This window comes from Chroicocephalus ridibundus, chromosome 1 (assembly GCF_963924245.1).
Source record: "Chroicocephalus ridibundus chromosome 1, bChrRid1.1, whole genome shotgun sequence".
NCBI lineage: Eukaryota > Metazoa > Chordata > Aves > Charadriiformes > Laridae > Chroicocephalus > Chroicocephalus ridibundus.
In genome coordinates, this window is record NC_086284.1 from 21,660,326 (window position 1) to 21,686,498 (window position 26,173).

Genomic DNA, 26,173 nt, shown 5'->3' on the forward strand with positions numbered 1-26,173 from the left:
GGCTCTCCTCAGTTTCACTGGGTTTACACGTGCAAAGATGTCACCCTGGCAATGCGGAGATACATCCTGGACAGCTGTAGTCAGAGCAGATGTTTGGGAGCAAAAGGAGATGCAATGACCAATTATTTAAGCATGGGACACGGAGAAGCATTTCTCAACATATGTCCCACATCAAAACCTCCATTTTTTTCATGTAAATATTAGAAAGGTCAACACAGAGAGAGACATCCTCGTACTTGCTGGCTGAGTCACACCCATGTGAAATGTATCATAAAATCAGTACCCATAATGAATGTTTACAGTGTGCCAGATGCAAAGATGATAATTTTGTAACAGTCAGGACAAACTAGAGTTATTTTTGCCTTCCCCACGTTCAAAAGCTTCAGTTCCCGCCCCCCTCACCTCCGATTCAGGTTTAACTTCATACTTTCTGCATTTCTGGTGGTGGTTGTCTTGACCGCTTTTTTAACAGAGACAAAAAGTTTTGCTTTTTCAGTTGTTGGACTGGTGGTACGTGTTAGTATTTGGCTAGTTTCTCATCTGGTATAAACAGTCATAGGGCTACAGATTTCAAAAGAATTCATTTACACCAGATAATGATCAGACACACACTCTGAAAAACTATTTTGTAAACTGTGATGGTAGGTGGTTTATGAGCAGATCAGCCCACCATGCCAAGGACAGTAACCTTGCAAACCATCACTGAAAATATGCTGTCTCTCCTCAGGAATCATAACCCCTATGGATTGCAGGATTACAGTAAAACTTTCAGCAGTATCTCACAAGTCATTGGTTGGAGGAAAAATTTATTCCTGACTGCCAGTATTCAGCTAATTTTGACTCGCAGTTTAGGTGGATAATGGAATTTATGTAAATTAATATTGCCAAGCTAAAATATTAATTCCCATTCTGTGAAAAAGGGCAACATACAGCAGCATTTGCATGATGTCCTCAAAAAAAGGGAATCAAAGATGAAGCACTCTCTTGTACTTTGTGTGTATCACTTTTAACTATATCAAGCTTAGAAAAAGAACGGCAGAGAATAGATTAAATAAAGAATGTGTGAAAAAAATCATTTTCACTGAAATACTATTTCATAGAATCATAGAATGGCTCGGGTTGGAAGGGACCTTAAAGATCATCTAGTTCCAACCCCCTGCCCTGGGCAGGGACACCTCCCACTAGACCAGGCTGCTCAAAGCCCCATCCAGCCTGGCCTTGAACAATTCCGGGGATGGGGCATCCACAGCTTCTCTGGGCAACCCGTTCCAGTGTCTCACCATCCTCACAGTAAAGAATTTCTTCCCAATATCTAACCTAAATCTCTTTCTTTTAAATATGTTTCTTTTTTAATTCCATTTCTTTTGTGATGACAAGTAACTTAAGTAACAGATATACAGTTTTTATAATATTTTACAAGTACCCAGAGAAGTGAAAACCTGTGCAATAAGCCGATACCCGCCTGCAGCTGCTGCAAAGGTGTAGGAGGTGGGAGCAGGCAGCAGGTGGGCTAAGGCAGGGGCTGTGCCATGAATCCCCGGGAGCACACTGCCCACGCCGCCGGGTTTTGGTGCCTGAACCGAGATGATGGTCAGACACGTGCAGGAGGATTCCTCTCACCCAACCTCAGACATGCACACCTGAGCTGTTTGCCCTCTGCTCCTTTTATAGGCAACAGAGAGAAAACAACATGTTTAGCACACAGTTCATCTTGTCCTAGAAGTGCTGATTTCCTTCACTGATGGTAAAAGAAAACTAAGGTGACCAAGAAAACTGAGTTAATCAGCTCAATTCTCTCCCTGCTATCTTGCAAAGGACAGGGAACAGACAAATTTGTGAGCTCAGTAACATAGGGAACAATTGACTTCTCAGAGAGTGGTCTGAGCTTAGGATGAGAATATTATATTACCTGATGCCTATTTAAGAGATTCGTATATGAAATAGTTGAAAAATGTATTCAGTTCCTGACTGACAGGTGAGGGTGGCAGAAATGCCTCCTCAGCAATGTGCAGATACCCTTGTAAAAGCCTCCCCAGAGATGAAAGGATTTCAGGCTCCTGATCTACAGGCTGGGTCCAGAAGTGGGTCAAGGCTGGGACGTGTGCCTGGGACATTTAACTGGGTGACAGGGACAACACTCAGATGTGCCAATACCTTGAGCTGAGGACTGCATTCAAGTGGCTAAGCTCTCCCTCTCACTGCTTTATTTTTCTTGTAAAAAGAAGTCTGATTTTGACAAAGCCCAATCGAAGTTAACAATCATGAGAGATTTCACTCATGCAAACTCTGTTCTAGTTGTCTGAGCAACAAACCCTATCTGTGGCATACATTTCTGGTTTGAACCAGAGATACGAACCAAAGCACAGAAGACAAGCCTTTACCAAAAACCGTAAGGCAAAGTTCAACTAACTGCCCGACAATCAAAAAATCAAAACAATCCTCAGCACCTAGCAGTTAATTTTCCAGGACAATTGGGCATGGCTCTTCCCCCTCCATCACTGGGCTACTTACGAGAGGCAATAAATCATTTTTTCCTACATGCCATAATCCAGTATTTGTTAGACTTACAGCATAGGGTTGTCTAAAAATACCAAAAGTAACAAGAATCTTTTACACTTTAGTAAAGCAAGAAATGGCCCTATGCTGACCTATAACAACCCTGAGCCCTTATAAACAGGGTGAGGAGATGAGTGCATTTGAGCTGCTGGCTTAGGCAGCAGAGATGTCTAGGTCCCATGGAGAGCCCATTTACCATAAAGGCAGAGCAGGTGACCTAAGTATGTGCTTTTGTTTATGCTGGCAGAATACTTTTACTTACAAGGACCTTCCTAAAAAGAAAGCCATTTTTGGACGGATAACCAGGGAGAAAACAATCGCAGGGACACAAGAAGAAAGAGCTATCAACACAGTGGAAGTAAAAGCACATCACCACGGAACAGCAGCTGCTAGAGAGCACAGCAAAAACGGACACTAAAGGCCATCTCAGAGTAGAAAGAAAAACTGACAAAAGCAACTACAAGCAAAAGATGTTCTACCAACTACCTCCCAAAGGATACTAATCTTTGGAAGCACTGATACCGATGTGTTCAAATGATCTCACCCATTTACATCAAAATACGGAGATGCGGCAGACTACGAAAAATGTGGAGGAGGGGAGAATAACATATTTAGCCTATGGGTCCTACTGTCAGCTGCACTGCACCCACAGTGCTCAGACCAGCGACTCCGGTTGTGGTGGTTTTGATGAAGCCCAAAGTTTCCCTTCAAGCCAAACACAAAGCGGGAAGGTTAACACACGGCCATGATTCCGCCTCAGTGTCTGCACAGCAAGGCTTTCGTAGGAGCAGTTTGCAGATGACAGGGGGAGGAGTTTACCCCCCATTCCACATGGATACTTCAAGCAGCATTAAGTAAACAGGCAATGATTTGATATATGCAGTCCTGGGGTATTAGATCCCACATGACATGCCAAGTCCCTCTCTTTCCTACTGCCACCATGAGCGACAAAAAAAACCACCCAAGACTATGAAACTCGAGAACTAGAACACATTGTTTTATGCATAATTTTCAATTTATCTCATGGACAAACAGTGAAAGGATTGCTAAAGCTAGTTTGTAATTAAAGCAGTATCAGGAGGCACATCACTACACTAAGTTACCATACACCAGCACAGCCTGCCAAGGTGATTTCAATCTAAGGACCAACTACGTGGATGACTTCATTAAAATAGGGGCTTTTTCAGTCCTCATGAAAGATAAATTTGCTACAGGATATGTCTGCAGGATGAGAGGAATTGTCCATCACTTCACTAAACAGTGCCATAAGTGTTCCTTGGACAGCCAAGATGCCTAGCATTACCAGCTGTGATTTTGACAGCAAGCCCCCAGATCCTCAGCCAGGATCATAGTAGAGAGCACAGAGACTCGCAGGAAGAAGAAATCTCTTCCTTAAGGAGCTTTATGTTAACAAACATATATATATATAAGGACATGAGATCAAGGTATCATCAGGTACAATGACAAATACATACTTGATTCATCTTTGCAGAGAAAGACAGATGAAGGGCTGAAGAACATGTATGACTACCTTTACTCTTCCAATGCCATTAATTCGCTTGAATTTTATCTATTTAATACACTTTTGGGGAAAACTACAACTCCCCTTTGCCCACCAGTAAACTGTTGCTGTGTATGTGATCAGAATCACAAAGAAACACATTTTATGGTGATAGAACAACATATTTTAAGTCTCAAACCATAAATACTATTTTGCTTAGCGTGCAAAATGGTTAACTTTTTGCACATTGTATGAGTAAACATAAAAAAATTGCTGAGCCTCAAAAAAATTATAAGTAGTCACTTGAAATCTTCAAGGAGGCAGCAAAAAAATCCTAAGAGTGAATTCTTATGTTACCAAATATTGTCTTGTGTAAAATATTCAGGGTTGGTTGGAATCTAGCCCCTCTAAGAAAAGAGAAAAGTGAAACACCAGGAACTTATAAATATGGTTAAATGACCACAGCTGCTACTGCTGACACAGTTACACGGGCATAAAAGATGTCTCTGCTGCATAGTTTATTTTGATAAATTTGTAGAAATAAGCTCTATCAGTATAATCACTCTTACTCATGTTACTTCAATCCACTTCAGAGTTGCATCAATTTACTGCTATTGGTTACTAAACTAAACAGTCAGTACAAAACTTCTCTGTAGGTCAACCACACATAGTCCAGTGACTCCAGTAAGTCCAGTAAGGAGGGAATCTGGTCCAGAATTTCCCCAAAGCATTAACTAAAACACTGCACTGCAAAGTCACCTTTTATCAGGGTGTCTTGAATGCCTTGTAAGCATTTAACGGAGAGAACCTCCCAGTGTCTGGGAGGCAGGTTAGCAGTTCAAACCACTTTCCATGTCAAGAAAAGCAAAGGAAATGTTTCCAGGAAAATAGTTTAAACGGTCACACAAAATACATGAAAAAAGGTCCTAGACAATTTCTGTCTCCTGGTCCTATGATGTGGTCACGCATGTGATCCTTCAGCCAAGTGGAAGATGAAGTAGGAGTTCAGACAACCACAGAACAATGTAGCAAATCTCACCTAAATAAATTTAATTTGAGAGAGGTGTAGTTGTGATAATAAAAAGGAAGAAATGTTCAGTGGTCACTTAGCATCCCTATTTGGGGGTATTTGTGCCAGAAAGTAAAATCGTTGATGTCAAATACGTATTTGTAACAAAATTGTTCAACTTGACATGCTGCGTCACCAGTATCAAAATTGGTTTCTTGACAACACATTCTTCCATTTAACTGTATGCAACCAATACAAGCAGTGGCATCTCCCCGGTAGTAAGAAAGACTTTCTGTATTGTAAAAAAATATGATGCTTGGGCTCTGAGTGGAAGGCAAAACAGAGGTATAGAGAGAGTCCATAGGACCCAAGTAGTAAAAAAAAACAGTCAGACTGTCACTGAGATCCAGCTTCAGGCACAATTAGGATTAGCCCACTGCTGCACAAGCATAAAGGTAGGCATCTTCTTCCCCAGACAGACACAAAGAGATGGGGTGCTAGTAGTCTCAAGGGAGCACCAGGATGGTGGACGAGCAGCTGAGCGGTTGGATGGATGTTGGTGGCTGCCTGTGCTAGCTGCGCACGGTGTGTGGAGCTGCCATGTGCTGCGTGGCCCAGCCAGGGTCTCAAGTCTCAAGCCGCTCCTCCACAGGAGCATGTCCATCTGTACCCCCATCGCATGTGCCTCCACGCTGAGGAATTCCAAAAGGGCTGCCAAGATCCTTAAAAAGTAATATCCCTGCTCCCTTGTCCGTGCTGGCAAAAACAAGGTCTGTGTTCCTTCGACTGTGGGCTCTTTGGAGCAGGAATGGGAAACACAAGTGCTACCATTAATATTTGTCCTCAGAAAGCTGAATCATGAAGTAGGACTTGTAAGAAAAAAATGTTCATCTTCACAGTACTTGAGCATTCCTTCTCATTTCATGCGGGTGCCTGGCATCAGGGCTCTGCCAGGCTGGAAGGTACATGGTACTCTGTCTTCAGCAAAAATGAAAGAAATGATAGAAGAAAAAGCAAAGCTGCACATTTAGCCACCTCAATTTAGATGGCAATACTTGGAGAAGGTGAGTATCCATCACTTTGTCCAGCTAGGCAGCAGAAGGTACTCCACCACTTTGCGTAGGTGTATCACACTCCCTCTTCAGAAACCGATCAGGTATTAACTGCAGCAAAGCGTGGTGGAAATCTTGGCCAAACACTCTCCATACAACCATTTCACCATTGGCAGCGGGTGCCATGAGAAGAGGTCCCCAGGGCTGAGGTCAGGCTGGAGTGCTATGTCCCTTGGTGGGACACAGCACACACAGACACATTTCCATTTCATGGAAATGAAAAGTGTCGTTCCCCAGCCTGAAGAGGCGCTTTGGCGGGAGGAGAGGGACCATGATTCTTCTCTGCACCGTTGTGCCATAGCCAGCAAAGCCCCAGCCACCGCTCAGCCACAGGACTGGACACAAGCTCAGCCTGTACTACCACGCATCCTCAATTCATGTCACCAGGTGGACAGATTTAGTAAAGGACACTGTAACCTGGCCAGTTCTTGTAATCCTGCCAGCCTGTTTGGCTGTCACTAGTACTGTGCACCTCTAAAGACAAGGCAGCGCATACATTTACATGTCACTGTCAGGCAAAATTGGTACAGCAGGGAGGTACTGGCTCGACTTTGGATAGAAAAAACACTACAGCACTTGCTGAACCAAGAAGAAAAAAAGAGTTCCTGTTTTACACAGTGGGAAAAATGTGGTTATTACAGCCCGCTCGTTACAGCAAAATAGAAGGCAGAAACAAGTGCTTGTCTGCATGCAGAAGTGAACATTTTGCACTTGATCGTGTCAGATGCTGAAAAGCAATTTGAGACATCAAACAGATCTTACAACCAGTTTGGGATGATGCTCTTTGGCTATCGATTGTGATATACTTAGCGAGCACAAGGCGCTTCCTTGGGAAGCTGCTCTTACATTTCTCTTGTACAAAGCACGTGCGAGGGTAGCCAGCAAACCCCCCCAGCTCCAGCAAACCCTCCCCTGGCTCCCCCTGGACACACGGGCAGCAGATCCCCCTGAGCTCCCCTGGATGATCATTCTGCAAACCTCCCCCCATCTCTCTCCGATACAAAACCTCCAGACATCCATCCAGCAAAGCCTCCCCATAGGTCTCCCCAGCACCTCCATGCAGCAATCCCCCCCCTCTTCCCCAGCTCACCGGGAAATCCATGCAGCAAAGCCCCTTGGCTCCAGTGAACACCCCCCGGCAAACCCTTCCGTGCCTCCCCAGGACACCGGCTCCTTACCTACCCATGGACATCCAGGCTCCCTTTGCTCCCGGGACATCCGTGCAGCAACCCCCCTTAGGTCCCCGGGGTTATCCACCCGGCAGAGCCCCCTGAGCTCTGGGGCACCCGGGGACCAAGCCCTTCCCGACGACCCCCCCAAGCTCCCCCGACGGCTCCCCCCGGTCCCGGTGGCGGCATGTCGCCCGGCCCGCTGCGGCGCAGGACCTAGGGCGACGAGCCCCGGTTGGGACGCGCTGACCCGCGGGGGTGGCTCCGGGACCGGGGGCCGGGTGTGCCGTGGGGCGCTTTCCCGTGGGGGTCTTCCGTAGGGGCGGCCTCACCTTCTTGTTGTCGGCGGCGGCGAAGACCCTGCTCTCGCCGCTCACCGAGGACGAGCGGCCCGGGCCGAGGTGCTCCTGTTGCGGGGACATCACGTCCATGCAGCCCCGCGCCGTCGCCCTCCCGCCGCGGGGACACCCACCCCGCCGCCGCCGCCGCCGCCGCCGCCGCCGCCGCCCGCACCATGGACAGGGCGCGCCGCGCCGCGCCACGCCCCCCTCGGCCACGCCCCCCGCCCGCCGGCCACGCCCCCGCAGCAGACCACGCCACGCCCCCACAGCCAGATTCGCGCCCCGGCTCTGTGCGCGGGGGTGGGGGGGAAGGCGACGCGCATGCGCCAACGAGGTAGTTGCGGAGCCCGGGGGGGCGGAAGGATGGGCTCGTGCTGGGGAGGGGGCGCGCGCCCTCGGCCTGCGCCTGCGCGCGCTGCGGGGCCGAGGAGGGGCAGCGCTCGGCGGGACCCGCGGTGGCGGCGGGGGGGACGCAAGGGAGGGGGAAACACGGCGGCAGCGGGGAGCCCCTGGGCCCCGGCGGTGGGGGGGTTGCGGGGTCCCGGGAGTGGGGGGATGCCGCGGGGTCTCAGCGGTGGGGGGGTGTTGGGGTGTCCCAGGAATGGGGGGGTGCTGCGGAGTCTCAGAATTATCCTGCCCCCCCGCCCGACCCGCCCGCAGAAGGCAGGTCAATGCAAGACACCGTCCCCTCCAGAGCCCTCCCGAGGGATAGTCCCCATCCGAGGATGGGTGGGTGTGGGTGCCGGTGCCGGGGTCCCACCGGGAGGTGACCGTGGCCGCACAGGCTGCCAGCCCAGGGGTGGCCGAGGGGATGCCATCGCGCTCCAGAAAACCGCGAGCGGTAAGGAGGAGGAGGCAGCGCTAGTTGAGCTGAGGGATGGCGTTGGCTCGGGAACAAGCGGGTGTGAATTGCCTATAAATAAATGTCGGCTGGGGATGGGAAGAAAGCGCGCTGATCATCGCACTGATGGTAGGAAGAGGAGGTTGTGGAGGAGCCCCGCCAGCCAGGAGCACAAGGCAGAGCTCTGGCAGTGGTTTGGCATGGCTCTCGTGTTCATACATTATTGTATACCCTCATTAAATACGGTGTGTTCAACAGCAAGGCTACTCCTGATCGCCCAGGAGGTTCTTTCTAATCCTGTCTTTCTACACTTTGCGAGGGATATTTTTATCTCCAGCCTTTCCAGCTGTCACAGGCTCTACATGCAATTTCTCCCGTGTTGATCACCAAAAAAAGCAGGAAAAGAGAGATCCTGCTATCTCATATGCATCTTCTCGAACCTGCGGCTTTTCTTCTGCCAGAAGAAGAGTTTCAACATGCCTGTGATGAACTGGATTGGGAATTGATCCAGCTTTTATAAGGTTACTTTTCATCAGGAGAACCCGGGCTGGTCCTCCTGGGTGCAGAAATGTGTGTGCTGTTTCCATGACTTGGTGGCAGCTGCTCTTGCCATGTATGACTGGAATAGCAGTAAAATTATGATATTTGGTTCCGTGCTATGTGGCCACCTTGATAGATGATTTAGGCCCAGCATGTCCATGTGATAGTGCTTCAGTGATCTCTTTGTTGAGATTGATGTAGGCACCTGCCCTCTCCTTGCACCCTCATTTCTGCAAGTCAGCGGAATCATTTAAGTGTAAGTAAAGGAAAGGTGAAATATTAAAGCTTGGGATGCAGTATGTGTTTCTGCCTCCTCATGCAGAAGCGCTGGGGTTTCCTGGGTCCAACTGTTAACTTTTCCACTTTTCCTGCTAACTTTTCATCTATGACCGTGAGGCCCGCAGGAGATGGCTCTTGGATAACACCGTGCCTGTGTGTCCTATCTCAGAAAGCCCACCAGGCTGCCCCTGATATCCTTGAGAAAGAGAAATGAAAGGTTAGGGCAGAGGTTTGTATGCATTATGTATGTTAATGTGTCGTGAATTGCACCATTTCCTGTTCATTGAATTTGTGTGGTCTTTCAGCTGAAGTGTAGAAACCTTGAAATGAGGCATTCTTGGTATCTGCAGTAGTTTACAGACAGATGGACACACATCACTAAAGCAAACCAGCGTATAAAAAAAACCTTCCGAAATTTTAAAGCACAAGTCTTCAAAAGCCATGATGTCAGCTAATTTTTGCACCCAAGACCCTTGGTGCAGGCAACGTGTCAGGCCAGGTGGCGAGCCACCGTCCCTGCACGCCGTGTGGACCTTCCCCCTCTGCCCTCACAGGGTCTCCCATCCCTCCGCTCCCATCCCCTTGGTTGTATCCCTGTTTCCCCTCCTTCCACCATGGCGCCGATCCTGCGGCAAGTGGAGAAAAAGCAGAGTCGTTGGCTTCCCCTGGCACGGCGACCACTATAAAATGGGGGTGTGAGTCTCCGGTGACTCCTGCACGGCACCCAACCCGGTGGGCTGCCATTCCCAGGCAGGTCTCTGAGCTCCTGTGAGAGGGTTTAAGAAAAGGATTTATCCAGGTAGAAAGGAAGCGGTACCAAATGTCTATTCGAAGCCTGGAATATATTTAGCAATTTGGCAAGCCTCCTCCCCAGAAACATTTGCAAGTGATGATATTCTTGGTGACATTTTGGAAATGGGGCTGTAAGTATATGTTTATTTTGCAAAGGAAACGTTACATAAACTTTCCGAAATGCTCGCACATGCTTAGAGGTGTTCTTTTATCTACTACCATGAGCACATTTCCTACACTCTTCATTGAATACTGACTCTTTCACCTACTCACTGAGATAAATAGATTTAAAGCTTGCAATTTGGTGAGCAAGATGGCAGAAGCTTTCTTCTCTGCGTGCCACAAATATGTTTGCATATGCAAAATTACAGCCGTCAAGTTTTTGTTAGTGGCAGTGCTTTCCTGGTGCTAACTTTCCCGTACCGTTCCTTAACCTGCTCCGCCAGAAAAGCGGACGGGAAGGTTAGCGCTGGAGATGCGAGCTGGCAGGAGTGACTGGGAGGCAGCAGAAGGATGGCGGCAGGGAGGGAGGAACGCGGGTGCAGCAGCAATGTACAGGCAGCCTGGAGCACCCTGCCTGTAAAAAGACCTCTGGGCTGGAGCTGGCAGCGAGCGGGTCCCACGCCTTACGGTGATTAATCTCAGAAGGGTAAAAATAAATAAGCGAACTCGCTAGGAACTGCCAAAAAACGGGAAACAGGAAAAATAGGTTTTCCCAAAGGACTGTTCGGAGCTTAACCAGCAGTTTCTTTCTGGCAGATCAGGACTTTGTTTATTGGTTTTAGTTTGGATTTTGAGAGACCCTTGAAAATGGGTGGTGTGATGGAGGCTGGGGACAGGACGAGACTGCAGCATCCCCAGTGCACCCTCTGCCCGACTGCTGCCTGCCTCTGTGCACAGATTCCCAAAGGGAAAACCACCAGCTCTCCCTCGCTGTTTGACCAGGGATGCAGAAATTCCTGCATGGGCTTTTGCAGAGCCAGCCACGGGGACGGGGCTGCTGCTGCCCAAACCACCCCATTCCCTGCCACCCCGCAGCGCAGAGCAGGGACGCTCTGTCACAACACCAACACCACCTGGGTTTTGACATCAGCCTGGGTTTTTCTGACCCATGTCGGTCTGAACAATGAAAAGCTCAGGTATATAATCACACCAAACCATCCTTAAACTGCCCCAACTATCAGCACCGCCCGCTAAAATCCTGCTTGAGCCCTGCCCTAAGAAAAGATGCACAAGGCTCAGAAAATAACATGAGCCTTCGTAGAAAGATTTTCTTGCTGTTGCCTTGACCACAGTGTTGTGTGAAGAAAAATACTGGGGAGATGGAGGGGGGATTGGGACAGAGAAATATATGGGTGTTGTAGGAAAATCACATTTGTGCACAAGACAGAGGAGAATTATTCATGGACGAACCCATCCAGATGGAAATATGACCCCTGTAAATCTGCCACATTAGGGAAGCCCACAGTGAACTGTTAGCAAACGCTCGATGCACAGGCTGCAGCTACCTCCAGTTTTTATGAGCTTTCCAAACACGTTAGCACTAGCAGGCATTCCCTTCCAAGAAAATCATGATATCCGAGGAACTATGCGAGGCTAGAAATGAGTGAGCTGTGCTGAACTTCCACTGAATAAATGCGATTCTACCAAATCTGCCCCAAAAGGGTACATTTGCCTGAACACTAATTTTATGAACCTCGCTAGTGCCTCATGCCATTAGAGCCAAGCAGTAGATACAAACTGGAAACTCCAGAGGAAGTTGTATTTCAATGAGATCTGATGCAATGACTTTCTGGTTTAATATCCCCGTACCTAGAATCTCATGCTGCTCATGACACTGCGAGCAGCTAAAAATAGGGCCATAGCCTGGACAGATTGGAGCTACTCAGATGGAGAAAAGCTGAGTTGAAAGGGAAGGTTGGAGAAGAACAGGATGGATGGAAGGGATGCTGGAACTCAACACAGGAGCTCTAGTGGCAGGTATTTATCGTACCGTGTGAATCCTTCATTGCTTATCTTCACAGTATTTGCTGCTGCTCCTTGCCAAAAAGGTTGTAGTAAGCTGAGAGCATCCTCCACACTCCATGGCAGAAGAAAGCCCAGGTACCGACCCCTGCCCTTCTGTTTTGATAGCAGCTTGCTAATAAAATTGTTAAACGCTGTGTGAGTAGTTGCTAAGCAGAATTCAGAAATGTCCTGGGATTCAGGCCACCGCAGTTATTAATGCTTTGCGCAGATAGGTTCACATTAACAGGAAATACCCAATTCTGTCCCTTCCCGCACTCTAAAGTTTGTGGGGCCTTTTGTGCCAGATGCTCTGCCTCAGAGACTCCGTAAGCGCTGAGAAACACCTCACTTGGGTAGTTCTGCCAAAGCTTGTCAAATAAACAAAGATTGACGTGCTCTCTCTATCCCAGAAATACAGGGTGGCCCCGGGTGAATGTGGAGTCCGGGTTTGCAGCATGTGGCGTGTTTCCAGCAGCAGGGACGAGTGTCCACATGGAACGGGGACCCCAGCTGACAACACTGCTGTAGAAACTGGGACAGTGCAAGTGCTGGGAGCATCTGAGCATTGGGTGCTCCACATGTATCACCGCTATGGCCAGCTCGAGCCATCTTCCCATGGCCCCACCTGCCGCCCAGATATGAGGGCAGACTTTCACGACCCAGCCTTACAGAGGAACCTACCAAGGATCCTACCAATTCTTATTATCCCTTTCAGCCTTATTACATATGCTGTGTGAAATTCAGTCCAGCGCATCAAAGGGAAGTTTTGCCTTTGAAGGGCTGCATGCTTCCTGCATGCAAACATTGCTCTGATTTAATTAAGCTTGATTTTATAATCAGTGTAGTTAAGCCAGTATGATGCTTGTGAGCAAATACGGCTGGTGTAAGCACCTCAATGTGCATATGGCCTGATATCAACACCGACCATAAGCAAGCGACATTCATGTTTTCCTACCATTCACATTTTCCCTGTTTTTCCTATAGCTTACTTCTGATTTTTATGCATTATTTCTTTTGTTCACATTAATGCGCTCAGAAGATTGTTTATTTTTGGTTTCTCTTCGCTGAAGATTTTCTTACGGTCATTGTCCAGAGTTCAACCTTTCAATTGCAAATTGCAAGGCAAAGTTTAAAGTCAGTAACTGGATATTCATCCACAAGGGACCTCACATAGGAGCTAAGTATTAGACATGAAAGGATAGAATTTAATTTAAGATAAGGCCTAATCTCTTCCCTTTGTGAGCAAGATTTCTGAACTAAATCTGAGCACTTGCGCCTGGAGCTGTTTAACTTTGCTCTCAAGTAGGTGGGTAGTGATGGAAATGCACAGAACTGAATCTGCAGCATAATCCTGAGTATAAGGTGGAGGTGCCATTAAGAGAAGAGAGGTAGACTTCAGGAATCATCTACCAAGTGTTCAGGAATGTGCAGGACACACATCTCTTCTGTGCAAGCTTGAGCTTCCTTGGATCTCACTGTACCCATCACACTACTTGACTCCTGGAAAACCCACAGTCCACAGCACTCACAGTGATGCTCCACACCGGAGCTGGTTTCTATTCATCAACATATTCTTCAGAAAAGACACCCACCCTATCACCTAAAATTTGATGAGAGGGTGTTTTCAGATGCTTGTCCCAAAATTGCGGTTGAGAAGCATGGTTATCAGCATACAGATCATAAATAACCTGTAATGTTTTTTGTGTTACAGCCAGGTGTTGGGCTGACAGACTCCCTGGAGCTCCACAAAGCGTTGGCCACGTAGACAGCCGAATTCCCGTTTCAGTGGGTTGAGGCACAGAGTGATAAATGAGGTACCGTGAGTCAGGTTGGCATATATGTGCCCAGTGAGAATTATACATTCATAGCAGGAACGTTTATAGTAACTAGAATGGGAAGTTATTGGGGCTGTGTTAAGAATAGAGCATCTTTGTTTTATGGCTGATGGGACTTAAATTTATTGCAAGCAGAAAGTGGACTGTTGACATTGGCTCTTTAGGAAACATGAAGGAAGCTCCCATGAACAGGGAACCCTTTCGAGTGTAACATGCGCTCATCCGTAAAAGTTATCACATTATCATCCTCGCTCTGGATTCATTTCAGGCATCGCTTTCGCTGTCTCTAATTCACAACCTAGACAGTTTTTACTACGAGTGTGTTTAAGAACCCAGAGGGCCATATTTTTTGTCAGTTTGTGTTTTTAACACACTGATGGATTGTATTGCACTTCTGATCCCTCGCTGGATTTACTATTTTCCATTCGCCATAGAGAGCTCTCTTTTCCTAACAACTTGTGGGACTGTCAAGCTGTGAATGACAGACATTAAAAAAATCATGGCCAAGATTTTTCGTTGTCCTTTCATAACACACTGCAAAATTTTTCACTGCAAGAGTGGGACGCTTTCAAAACTGACTCAGATGAATAAAAAGTGAGCTCGACATCCTCCCGCTGACTGGGTCTCCAAGAGAAAACAGCTCTATTTTTCTTGTACACAGTGTTGAGTTACTCAGTATAACCTGGTGCACTTATCTTCAGCTTCTGTAAGCCAAGGTGGGAGCCCAGACTTCACTGCACTCCATCGAGCAAGGACTTGGCTCTCCTGCCTGTCCCAGCCTCTAACCACACAGCTAGCGGTTTACAGGTTAAATGGTCTGTTATACGAGGGCTGAAATTCCTGAATCTTCTGGCTGATGTGGACAATGAGGACTGTCGACCTCCAAATGGAGTTTGGCTTTTTGCAAGATGGTTTAATTGCTGGGAAGCGGCGGCCACTGAGAGCTGGGTCAAGGAGCGCCCACGGTCCCTGCCAGGCTCCACCACCACCACTCCACCTCTCAAGCGCTACTTCCAGCATCCCAATGTTTTAAGAGAAAAAGTGGTGGTTTTGCGGTGTATCCAAGCTGTTACTGACTCCAGCACGGTAATTGTAAGAAACAGATCTAGGAAGTACCTCGGAAGATCACCTCACCTCGTCATCAAGCAGTCCTAAAGGCCTCCTGGATTACCTGTTCTTAGAAATGAGCAGTGATGGGGATGCATGACCTCCCTTGTGATCCTGTCTCTGCATCGTCCCCACACTCGGGAACTATTTTCCCTGACGCCTGACTAAAACCACCTCCTCCTCAGTTAGGCCTGTGACAACTTGTCCTAAGCCCAGGGGATATGAAAAGAGTTTATTCTTTCCTCCTTAAAGCTACCTTCTACATATTTGGACACTATGTCCCCACAATTCTCTTTTCTAGACTAAACAATACCAAATCCTTCAGCTTCCCCTTGCAGTTGATGATTCCTGGTCCTCCAATCAGTCTTGTTCTCTGAATTCTTTCCATTTGGTACATTTCCTTTCTAAATCATAATTTCCAAAGGGGGATATGTTTTGTTTGTAAGGATGATGTGCACATGTTTCTCTTCCTTTCACACCCCACCTTCAAAACAAACATTTCTCTGCTTTTTTATTAACTGAAGAAAGGTGTAGCTGTGGGGAGAGGGTATGGGGAGGTTGGCCGTCCATCCTTAATATTTTACAAAAACATTTGTTATTCCCCATGACGCAGAAAGCGATTTAGCAAGGAAAAATGTATTAGTCTCACATTTCCTAAATGACATTCTAACTGCTGTAAGCCAGAAAATATACGTAGAGCTATTAAAATATTTGGATAGTGTAAGTTTAGATAAGATTCCAGCAGATATTCCTATCACACTTATTTCTCAATATGAAAGCTGTGACCCAGCATTTCTCCTGAATCAGCACGATGCGGGCCCTGCTTATCAAGCAAAGCTAAATGGTTATTGCTTTTAAATTAACAGAAAGGTGATTGCTACTGAAGTGCGTACATTTGGATGGAAACCTAAGCCATAGGATAATTTTGGGCTTGAATTATTTTAGGATTAAAGCTTGAGAAAAAAAAAAGAAAGGTTACTGTAATAACTCCTAGACCCTTAAAAACAAAAATTGTTTTTTGTAAACTTTGTTAAAATTTAAACTTTTTCAGTCGCAAAGTAGGGAAAAAATAATCTGGAAAAAAATAGTTAACCTATTTCAGACAAAAAATTTCTTTGGGATGCTGGAAAAAGTTCATTGCCATGAGTGCTGAGGAATTTGGGCAGAAGAGCAGCACGGAGAGGACCTGAAGGGGTGGTAAGGAGATGCAAGGGCGGAGGGGACACAGAGCTGGCAGCCGCAGTGCTGATGGGTCAAGAAACTCCATGTGCAGCAAGAGCGGAGAAGGGGGCGGCAGGGACACCGCGGGCACAGCCCTGCGTGTCTGCCCAGCAGCCGCGTGGCCTTGGCTGGGTTGCTGTCACGGAGATCGCTGCGGGCACATGGAGGGTTGGTGACCTGGATGGAGAGGATGGGATGGCTGCTGACCACTTTGCCTGGCCCCCCCCCGGCGAGCAGGGAGCAGCATCAGCTTGGCAAAGGAACAACTGGATCTTCCCGCAATCTAAAAATAGCAACATAAATATTGTGTACGCATTAATTATAACTGTTACGAGGGTACAGTGTGGAAAAAAACTAATTAATGTGAGGCATGTTCAAATGACTTCAGTGAAAGCTATGCTTTTTTCTTAAAGGAACATGATTTATTTTTTTTACCAGATGCCTTTAAATATTGCACTGAGACGATCTCGTTCTCAGGGGGGCTTTCCTTCTGGAAGACCCCCAGGCGTGGGGTTGGATAGCTGGTCACCATAAAGTATAGCATCAGCAATATAGCTACAAGAACACCTTACAATTATTTTAAAATAATTGCGATATAGGCCACTGGGAGAGAAAATAAAACACATAGCATAGATAATTAGAATTAGATGCCTGGGGACCACCTTCTCAGTCCGACATGCAAGCCTACCAGCTTCACATCTTATGTATTTGCAGTTATCAAAACATAGTTGGCTGTGAGGATGTGTAGTTGGCCACAAAAATAAAAAAAACAGGCTAAAATTAGTGTCAGGAAGAGCACTGCGCATTTATTAAAAAGAAACTGAAATAGTAATCACAGGACTATCATGCTGCCGTTCAAGGTTCACGGCTTAATTCTGCACTAAAGAGGTTTGCTGTTGGCTTGAAGACTTTCAGGTCAGTGGAAACTGTTGATCCTGAGAGGCCTGTCAAGAAAAATGAGTGAATTATGGGGTTTGGCCGAGTCATGTGCTTACCAGGCCAATTTTGGTAACCAAGGCAGCAAAAAACCCATTTCAATGAACTGAAATTAAAATGCGTATAAATGTACAGTTTAGGTTTTGCAGGATTTTTAATGCTTTGCAGTATGACATAATGGCACGTATTTTTATGTCCTCAGAACTTTTCTGCTAGTTTCAAAAGGTTGAACTGACACTGATGTCACATTATCCACTTATTCTACAATATGTTCTGGCCTTATGCTTTATTTAATGCTTTGCAATGTTATTTGGATGCCATAATTTTACAATTACCTCACTGGATCGATGAGGAAAAGTAAAAAGCTGCCAGATGAAGGTTATTTCACACAGGACATCGTCAGCAGCCCAGGCCTTTCCTCGTTTACTGTTCCTTCTCCTCCACCTGAATGCAAACCCATTAAAACTGGGCCAGGAAACGTCCACCTCTGCCTTCACGCGCAAGATGCTCGTAAATCGCATTTCTGTAACAGGGGTTTATAATCTGACGCTAATGAAGACTCGAGCGTAGCACCGTGTTTGAGAAGGAGCCGGGGCAAGGACTGCGCCTGGTGGACGTTCACATACCTCCAGTGTTATCAGTGGAAACCCTCGGAATTACATCAGTGCAAGTGCTTTCCTGTTCTCTTCAGTTCAAAAGTTTCTATTGGCAGGATAATAAAATATCCCCCATCACATCTTGTGAGGAGTTTACACTGCAAATTCCAGTGCCCTGGCTGCTCCACCGCCCTGGTCCCAAAACACAGGAGCCGTGCTGCTTCCCATCTGCTGCCAGCCCCTTTCCACCACTCCAGCGGTGTGAAAGACTCCTCACATCACATGAAAGATGCCTGTCATTGAAGACCCCTTTTCCAGCTCTGGGTGAGCAGGAGGAGGCCGGAGCGCGGATGCAAAGCTGTGCTGCAGCCTTGCAGCTCTCTGCGGGGAAATTTGGTGGGTGTTTCACTAGGTGATGTGGTGGTTTGCAGGGCGCAGGAGCCGCTCCTGTGCCTCCTCGGTCTTGACCTCTTAATGTCCACTCTGTAAATTGTAACATAAAAGCCCACCACTTAAACCCCATCTCCTCACACCATGCAGCAGATCAAGGTCACCTGCAGACTCATTAACCTGCTGAAGAACCAAGATATGCCAGACTATTGCAGACCCTGCCTGCCTCTCCACCCTTTCAAACCCTCTGAAAACAGAGCTGATGGTGGTGTCTCACCCCCCAGCCCGCCATGGCCACCCCACGGTACCAGCAGACCCCATCCCCACCTCCCCTTGCCGCCATCCCCTAAAATTTGGGGTGTCCCAGCCTGGGTTTCGGAGCAGTCGCTGCTCACTATAGACCAAACCGCACTTGGTGAGGGGAGTAAGAGGGACCTGGACAAGACAGAGAGGTGGGCCCAAGCAAAACTTATGAAGTTCAACAAGGCCAAGTGCAAGGTCCTACGCTTGGGCTGGGACAATCCTCGTTATCAATACAGACTGGGGGATGACGTGATAGAGAGCAGCCCTGTGGAGAAGGACTGAGGGTACTGGTGGATGAAAAGCTGGACATGAGCCAACAATGTGTGCTTGCAGCCCAGAAGGCCAACCGCATCCTGGGCTGCATCAAAAGGACCGTGGCCAGCAGATCCAGAGAGGTGATTCTCCCCCTCTACTCTGCTCTCGTGAGACCCCACAGGGAGGACTGCGTCCAGCTCTGTAGCCCTCAGCACAAGAAGGACATGGACCTGTTGGAGTGGGTCCAGAGGAGGGCCACAAAGATGATCAGAGGGCTGGAGCACCTCTCCTATGAAGACAGGCTGAGAGAGTTGGGGTTGTTCAGCCTGGAGAAGCGCAGGATCCGGGGAGACCTTATAGCGGCCTTCCAGTACCCGAAGGGGGCCTACAAGAAAGCTGGGGAGGGGCTGTTGCAAGGGCATGTAGCGATAGGACGAGGGGCAATGGTTTTAAACTAGAGCAGGGCAGGTTTAGATTAGACATTAGGACGAAGTTCTTTACAATGAGGGTGGTGAGACACTGGAACAGGTTGCCCGGAGGGGTGGTGGAGGCCCCATCCCTGGAGACCTTCAAGGCCAGGCTTGATGAGGCTCTGAGCAACCTGATCTAGTTGAAGATGTCCCTGCTTACTGCAGGGGGGTTGGGCTAGATGACCTTTAAAGGTTTCTTCCAACCCAACACATTCTATGATTCTATGACAACTGCCTCAGCTATGCCTCCGTCTGCTGCCTAACCCAACCCAAAAAGGTTTTTATTTGAGCTCCCTGTCAGAGACTACAGGAACAAAGGTGAGCTTGTCTTGCCGGCCCGCTCCTTTGGTTGCTTTATTGCTTAATTGGCATATATGAATTGATGTGTAATTGGCATATGAGCATTAGCTAATGAATAATGTGCATAACAATGGGAATAACAATGATTTACCCTTCCAGAGAGTTGCACTGAAAGGCTAGCAATCAGAGCAGGCTGATAACTGAAAGCTCTTTCTTTTACTCAGGGCTTTGAATACTATAAACTATGGTGGTAAAATAAATGCCATGTTAGGGAATAATAGTATCCTGCTGCTAAACTAATAGCTAAATGACATCGTGGAAGGATTTCCATTTTAAAACTGATTTTCTTTCTGGCCTATATGTTGATCGATGTGGAGTGGGTATCATTTTGTCTACTAGTTGTTACTGATGTCAAGTGGACATCATCCCAACCAGGAGCTTTCTTGGCTCAAATGCCACTCAGCTCCCTGCAGAAAGCATTGCAAATTTACAGGTCCCAGACTGTAGCATTATATCAGCTGCAGTGCCCATCTTCATATTGACCGGTAAAGTTGCAATGTTCATTTCTGAGTGGTACCAAAGAGTTATTGGAGTAAAAGCTCATATTCTCACAATACTCTACAAAACCTCACAGGACGGTGATAATTATAAAACAAAAAATGAAGTGCAACTCAGTAGAATAATTGTGGCTCGTATAAAGTCACTGGTGTCTTAGCTGCGCCATGTGAGGGATGACACGGATGGTGGTATCCAAAAACCTCTGAGAACTTTGGTTTCACTTGATTTCAAAGTTAAAGTTTTCTTTCGGCATAATCACCTCTTCCTCTTTGCTTTCTGCGGTTACCTACAGCAAGGAATATTTTCCCAGGCGTAAAAAGAAAATATATTTTCCCTTGTTTCATCCCAATTTATTGTTTGTTCATCTTTCTGAGTAGCTGCTAGCATTAGTCATTTGTTCTCAGAGGTGCTCACATCCTGCCTGTGCCTGGAGGACTTTGAGGACAGCTGGCAGCAGAAAGCAGGCTGTAGGCCAGATAATTTGTCCTGGGCAGGATATTGCCCCAGTCTGCAGGTTGGCAACCCCCGGTCTTAGCTGTTGGACCCAGTTTTCCTGTAAGAATGAATCAAAGGCCGGCCTCGCTGGTCCCTCATGAGGCTTCTCTACTAGATGTTTTGTTATCCTTCATAGCACTTTGTTTGTAGCTCTCCAGCCAGCTTTCAATCCATGTGACAATGTTCATTTCCAGGCCAGTTTTGATTATTATTCTTTGGTGTGAGATACCCTATCATTTGCTTTACTAAAATCCCAGAATATTTCCTTTACGTCATTGCCTTTGTCCAGCAATGGTAAAACTCCATCATAAAATGTAATCAAGACTGTCTGGCAAGATCTTTTATTTAGAAACGCGTGGCTTATTGCACACAATTCCGCTGCCCTCTTGATTTTTCATGACTATATTTTCAATCTTAATATTACATTAACGTGGAGGGGAGGGGGAGAGACACATTTGTTTCATACCTGACCAACCATTTTTTATGCATATACACATTTCCTATAACGCAGAGCACATTTTCAAGGGAGCTATGCTATTTTCCATGTGGTTTAGGCTGTTTGTTTATTTTATCATTAATTCTCAGTGAGAAGGTCATCCTTTCCCCCAGATGTTTATTACTTTTCGCAAACCAAAGAAGATTGCTCTCATAACTTGCGTCGCAGATCTAATACTTGTAAAATGCACAAGCGATGCCAATGCAGTAATGGTTTCAAGAGCTTTCTATACGCAGAGCTGTGGTTTACCACCACGCCACAGTCTTAGCAAAGAGCTAAATTGGTTTAATCAGTAAACCAAATCTTGGCCAATTTGAAAACACCGTGCTTAGGGCGGGGAGGGGAGATGTGGGAGAGATTTGCTGCCCCGGTTTCTTTCACCTTTTCTATTTATTTCCATTTTTTTAAAATTATTCTCCAAGATTCCCAGCAAGTAGAAAAAAGGTAACAATTGGGAAATATTTGGATGTTGACAAAGACTAGTCCAAGTTTGTCAAATATATTTTCAATGTTAACCTTTATAGACCTCTGATCCTCTTTTAGGTATATGTACATTTCTGAAAATGCAAAGTACATACGCATGGAAGTTTCTGAGGTTTAAATATGTTATCTCAACCCCAAAATTTTCCCTCTGCAGAGTTTTTGATCACTTTGGGTATACTCGGCTACTTCTGCATAATTTACTACTGACTGCAAGGAGAGCAGGCTTGGAAATAAACTCATATATACATAATAGAGAACTGACAGGGGTAAGTAAATGAATTATATTTTCATATATCTATGAAAGTTGGGGGGGTTAATGTATATATACACGTTTTGTCTTTGGAAATCTTACAAACGTGTTTGAGGAGATGAAAGATGTGTGTTCAGTATGTAACATAAAAATGAACTGGTTGTTTGGAAGGGGGTGGCTCGTATTTCTGATATGTCTGAAGTTGAATTTCTTCAAATAGAGTCTCTATTTTTGCTTTGATAACATGAAAACACTGGTGGGACTTGCTAGAGAGATTTATTTCGCTAGCTGAAAGCTGAGTAGGCATCTCTGAGCAGCTGGCGGTAAGGACAGGAGATAGGTTGAATTAAATCACCATAATAAACAGGGTTTGAATTTTTTTTAATGACGTCAAATTCCGTTTGTGACTTTTTCCTCAGCGGAGACAAGCTGTAACAACTTTACGTTGAGCAAGATATAAATCTTTTGATCTGGTACTATAACAGCCAAGATGTCAGAGATAATGTTACTTGATTTAGAGTTTGTGGCATCCACTTGACAAGGCGATGTGAGAGCCGCGCTGTACAGCACCGCAGCAATAATCACACCAAACATCGGGACAGAAACTGTTTCTTTTCGGCATTGTGGGATTTTCACTAGAGACAAGCCTGTGCTAAACCAATATTTTACGTCAGTCATCCTGTGGGCAAGGACAGCAGCTGTCTGCAATTCAGCACTTTTGTAAGTTTAGCCAGAAATATTTTCAACTGAGTTCGTTGCACTTGCAGAGAGACCGAATTTCACACTGATCACCATCCCACGTGCCTGGACAGGCAGGCTTTGGGCTTCACTGGGACGTGGAGTGAGTCACCTGTGAGAGACTTTTCAGAACCTCGGGGATGGGTAATTCGAATCCCACCTCTAAATAAAGTTATCCTGTGGAAAACTGCTGAGTCAGCCTCTAAATTATCTCAAAACTGTTTTCTGTTCTGAAATGGTAAAACTCCGATAAGTGAGTTCAGCTCACAGGGCTGCAGTCAGAAGCAGCAGAATGGGAAACCAGTGGTACCAAGCCGGGGCTTACAGGGAGGCTTACAGGAAGGATGGGGAGGGACTCTTTATCAGGGATTGGGGCGATAGGACAAGGGGTAACGTCTTCAAACTGAAAGAGGGGAGATTTAGATTGGATATTAGAAAGAAATTCTTTACTGTGAGGGTGGTGAGGCACTGGCACAGGTTGCCCAGAGAAGCTGTGGATGCCCCATCCCTGGAAGTGTTCAAGGCCAGGCTGGATGGGGCTTTGAGCAGCCTGGTCTAGTGGGAGGTGTCCCTGCCCAGGGCAGGGGGTTGGACTAGATGATCTTTAAGCTCCCTTCCAACCCAAACCATTCTGTGATTCTATGAAATGAAGGGGTGATGTCAAGGGAGGGGAAGTAACTGAGGAGAATCAGGTTCAAGTCTGAAGGAAATCTAACTCACTAAACACATTATTTAAAACAAAAAAACCCAGCCCAAGCAGGTCAAGGTTTAAAATGTTTTGGATTCTGAAGATCACTTTAGTTAAGAAACTTAATAAAATACAGTTTAATTCATAAAATTCAGCTACATAGGTAGAAGTTGCAAAAATGCATGGACCTTCTGATGGCTTGTCTTGGCTAATCTTCAGAAAGAACCGAAATATCAAGTATTCTGCTAAGGTATCGCACAAGCATTTCAGTAGTCATGACTCCCAGTTGTCATTTTGCACCATTCCCAGCGACGCTGCAGTCCCTGTCCCTGGAGACCTGCAGGAACAGCCCGGACAAGGGATGCTGTGAGTCAGCCCCGTCTCATCTCAGTGATGGCTGTTGAGGTAAATAATCTCACAAGATAACAAACGAAAACCTATTTCTGTAAAAACAGTACTCTAGAAACTTGCTTTTATTATCCAAGATTGTGTCTCAAACAAAAAAGTAAATTCAAACCCCTCCCACAAGCTTTCTGCTGCTTAAATTTGCTTTGCAGAAGGTGATTATTATTGACTATCTAGCTTCTTACGTAAAACCCAAGAATTTTGGCAGTGGGGTCTAATACTTGGTGGTGGTGGTGATGTCTTTCCTATGTATTGAAATGGTGAGTGAAAGAACATGAGATGAATATGCAAATGCAGAAAAGAAAATAGGTGATATTTGTGTGGAAGACTAAAGAAACACATATTTTCCAGGTTTTTGTGGTTGTTGTCATCCACAGGCAAGCTGTTCACAAATAACTTCTCTGTGTGTGCTTGTCCATAGTGAGCTTCCCACTTCCCACCACGAGAAAAGACAGGACCACTTCCCTTGTCCTTTCTAGGTGTGATTGCTCCTCAGCATGGTGTGTTCAGGCATTTCTCATCTCGCTTCTCTTCATCTGTCAGAACACAGATCAGCTCAAGCTTTCTGGATCATTACAGTGGCAGATGGACAAATTTTTACCTCAATCGCCATAAGACAGTTACAACATGTTTCTTTTCTCCATGACACAACAGGAGGATCTCCTTTTGGGCAAATCAAAGGCACTGTAATCCTTTCTGCATGTGCTGGGGGGTTTGCTTGCATACTTTTCTGGCTCTGCACCTTCCTCAGCCCCTCGCACATTCATGTGCACAGACACCTGCCTACATGGTCTCATTACTTTCCTGCCCTCCGCCTGCTCTGGTTTCATCCTGCAGTTTTCAGCTGAGGGCTCTGGCTGCCCACGAGGCAGCATGGCCCCAGTGTGCAAGCTCCCAACCCACTCTCCCAGCAAGCCTTCTCATGTTCCTCCTGCTCAGTTGCACCATGGGCAGCTGCAACAGGAGCCAAACGGGTGGTCTCAGCTTCCAGCCATGAAGAGAGCATGCACTGAGCCCTCCGGCAGCCTCCAGAGACAGGAGATGTCCATCAAAACTATCCACCAGCCATCACACCATCCAAACAATGTGATCTTCATAAACCCACACAACTTTCTCTCCACAGGTTTGAGATGAGTCCAGCACACCAGTCAGCATGAGCAGGAGAGCAGCCCCACCAGGAAATGGCTACTGCAGTCCCTGGGTAAAGGCAAGCATCTTAAAAATCAAACCTCAGAAGCTGTGCTTTGCACGCTGGACTCGCAGGATGGATGGATGTTAGTATTTACTGCATGACTCATGGCCAGGGAGGATCCCTGGCAGTAAAGACAGTGACCTCTGCTTTGAATCCAGGTAACTGCCGCTTGCTTGCAGCACACGTGGCATTGTAGTGCAGTCGCAGCAACTTCAGCGAAGTGGCAAGTCCGCATCGCTTTCCAAGAAACCATTTCAGCCTGGCTGCCCGGAGCTCGGCTTTGCGCAGCCTGGCCAGGCAGCTGGTTTGCGTGAGACCCCGTGAGCTGGGAGTGTGCCGAAATCCCTCAAACGCCTGTCCCTGAGCTCAGAGAAGGTCGGGTAGGAGACCTGCACCTCTTGCTGTGCCTTTGCTGGCCATGGCAGCAGCAGAGGACCAGCCACCGACCGGTTCCCGAGTCTGCTGCGTGCTGGGTCACTGCTGGCACAGGATTTCATGGCTTGGCCTCTGAATTTGGGGCTTATCTGGAGATATTTCTGAATTACACAGAGGAGATGGAAGCTATAAACTACTGAGAGTGAAGACATTTGGAAAAGGAGGCCAGATGTGGCAAACTGGTCCTTTTTCTTGTCTCGGCTAACATCCATCCTCACACTGGCATGTCGAGCAGAGATGAACATTTCCTCTCCAGGTAAGAAATCATATGTTGATCTGGCTAACAAATTGCCAGAGTCATTCTGCGAAATGCCTCAGACACTAAATCTGATATCAATTCCCTTTCGTCACCCTAAATCCTGCTTTTTTGACAACCAAGGTTAATCATTCCTACCTTTCACACGGTGTGCCGTGACACAAGCCGCACCTGGGGAGCATAACAAGGTTGCTCCTCACCACTTCCATTCCCTTGGGCTGCTCTTATTACCTGCCTCTGGTAAGAGGCTAGCCAAGCGCTGGCACTTGTACGTCCCTGAAAATGTTCCCCATACTTCTTGACAAAGACGTCTGCTGACTCAAAAGGCCGTCACTTACTGCACGCAGCTACTTCTCCATGCAAAGGGCCCAGTTCCTCTGTTGTGCAATTTGTCCATCTGATCTTCTAACAGCAAAAAAGGAGACATTTGCTATTTCCTCAGCACACAGGAGGCAATCAGGCCTTTCCTGGGGTAATGACTTTACAGCAATAAGGTACAGTCCTCTCCTATTCTTAGAATGAAACAGCAACATGTAACTCCACTCTGAAAACATTAAAAGTTGTCGCCACACTGTCTGCGCGTGTACTCCCAGCAGCCTTTACAGAGAGGTCTACAG

At 46.7% G+C, this 26,173-nt stretch overlaps 1 protein-coding gene and 1 long non-coding RNA gene across 4 annotated transcripts in view; one reads left to right on the forward strand and one right to left on the reverse strand.

The window, feature by feature from the left end:
* The window catches only part of ARHGAP20 (Rho GTPase activating protein 20), a 61,440-nt gene extending 53,550 nt beyond the window's left edge, over positions 1–7,890 (reverse strand). Inside the window, exon 1 of the mRNA XM_063330674.1 lies at positions 7,680–7,890. Within this exon, the coding sequence (XP_063186744.1) occupies positions 7,680–7,778 (99 nt within the window). The 5' untranslated portion in view covers positions 7,779–7,890. The remainder of the gene's footprint in view (positions 1–7,679) is intronic.
* Positions 7,891–7,939: 49 nt separating this feature from the next.
* On the forward strand, positions 7,940–25,224 carry LOC134517431 (uncharacterized). 3 transcript variants are annotated; one of them, XR_010071639.1, is made up of 4 exons: positions 7,940–8,022; positions 13,859–13,961; positions 21,747–21,858; positions 24,797–25,224. It is a non-coding gene; the product is annotated as an uncharacterized LOC134517431 (long non-coding RNA). The 3 variants fall into 3 exon arrangements; XR_010071635.1 differs by lacking the exon at positions 24,797–25,224 and adding an exon at positions 22,610–22,756; XR_010071628.1 differs by lacking the exon at positions 24,797–25,224 and adding an exon at positions 22,262–22,570.
* The last annotated feature ends 949 nt before the right edge of the window (positions 25,225–26,173 follow it).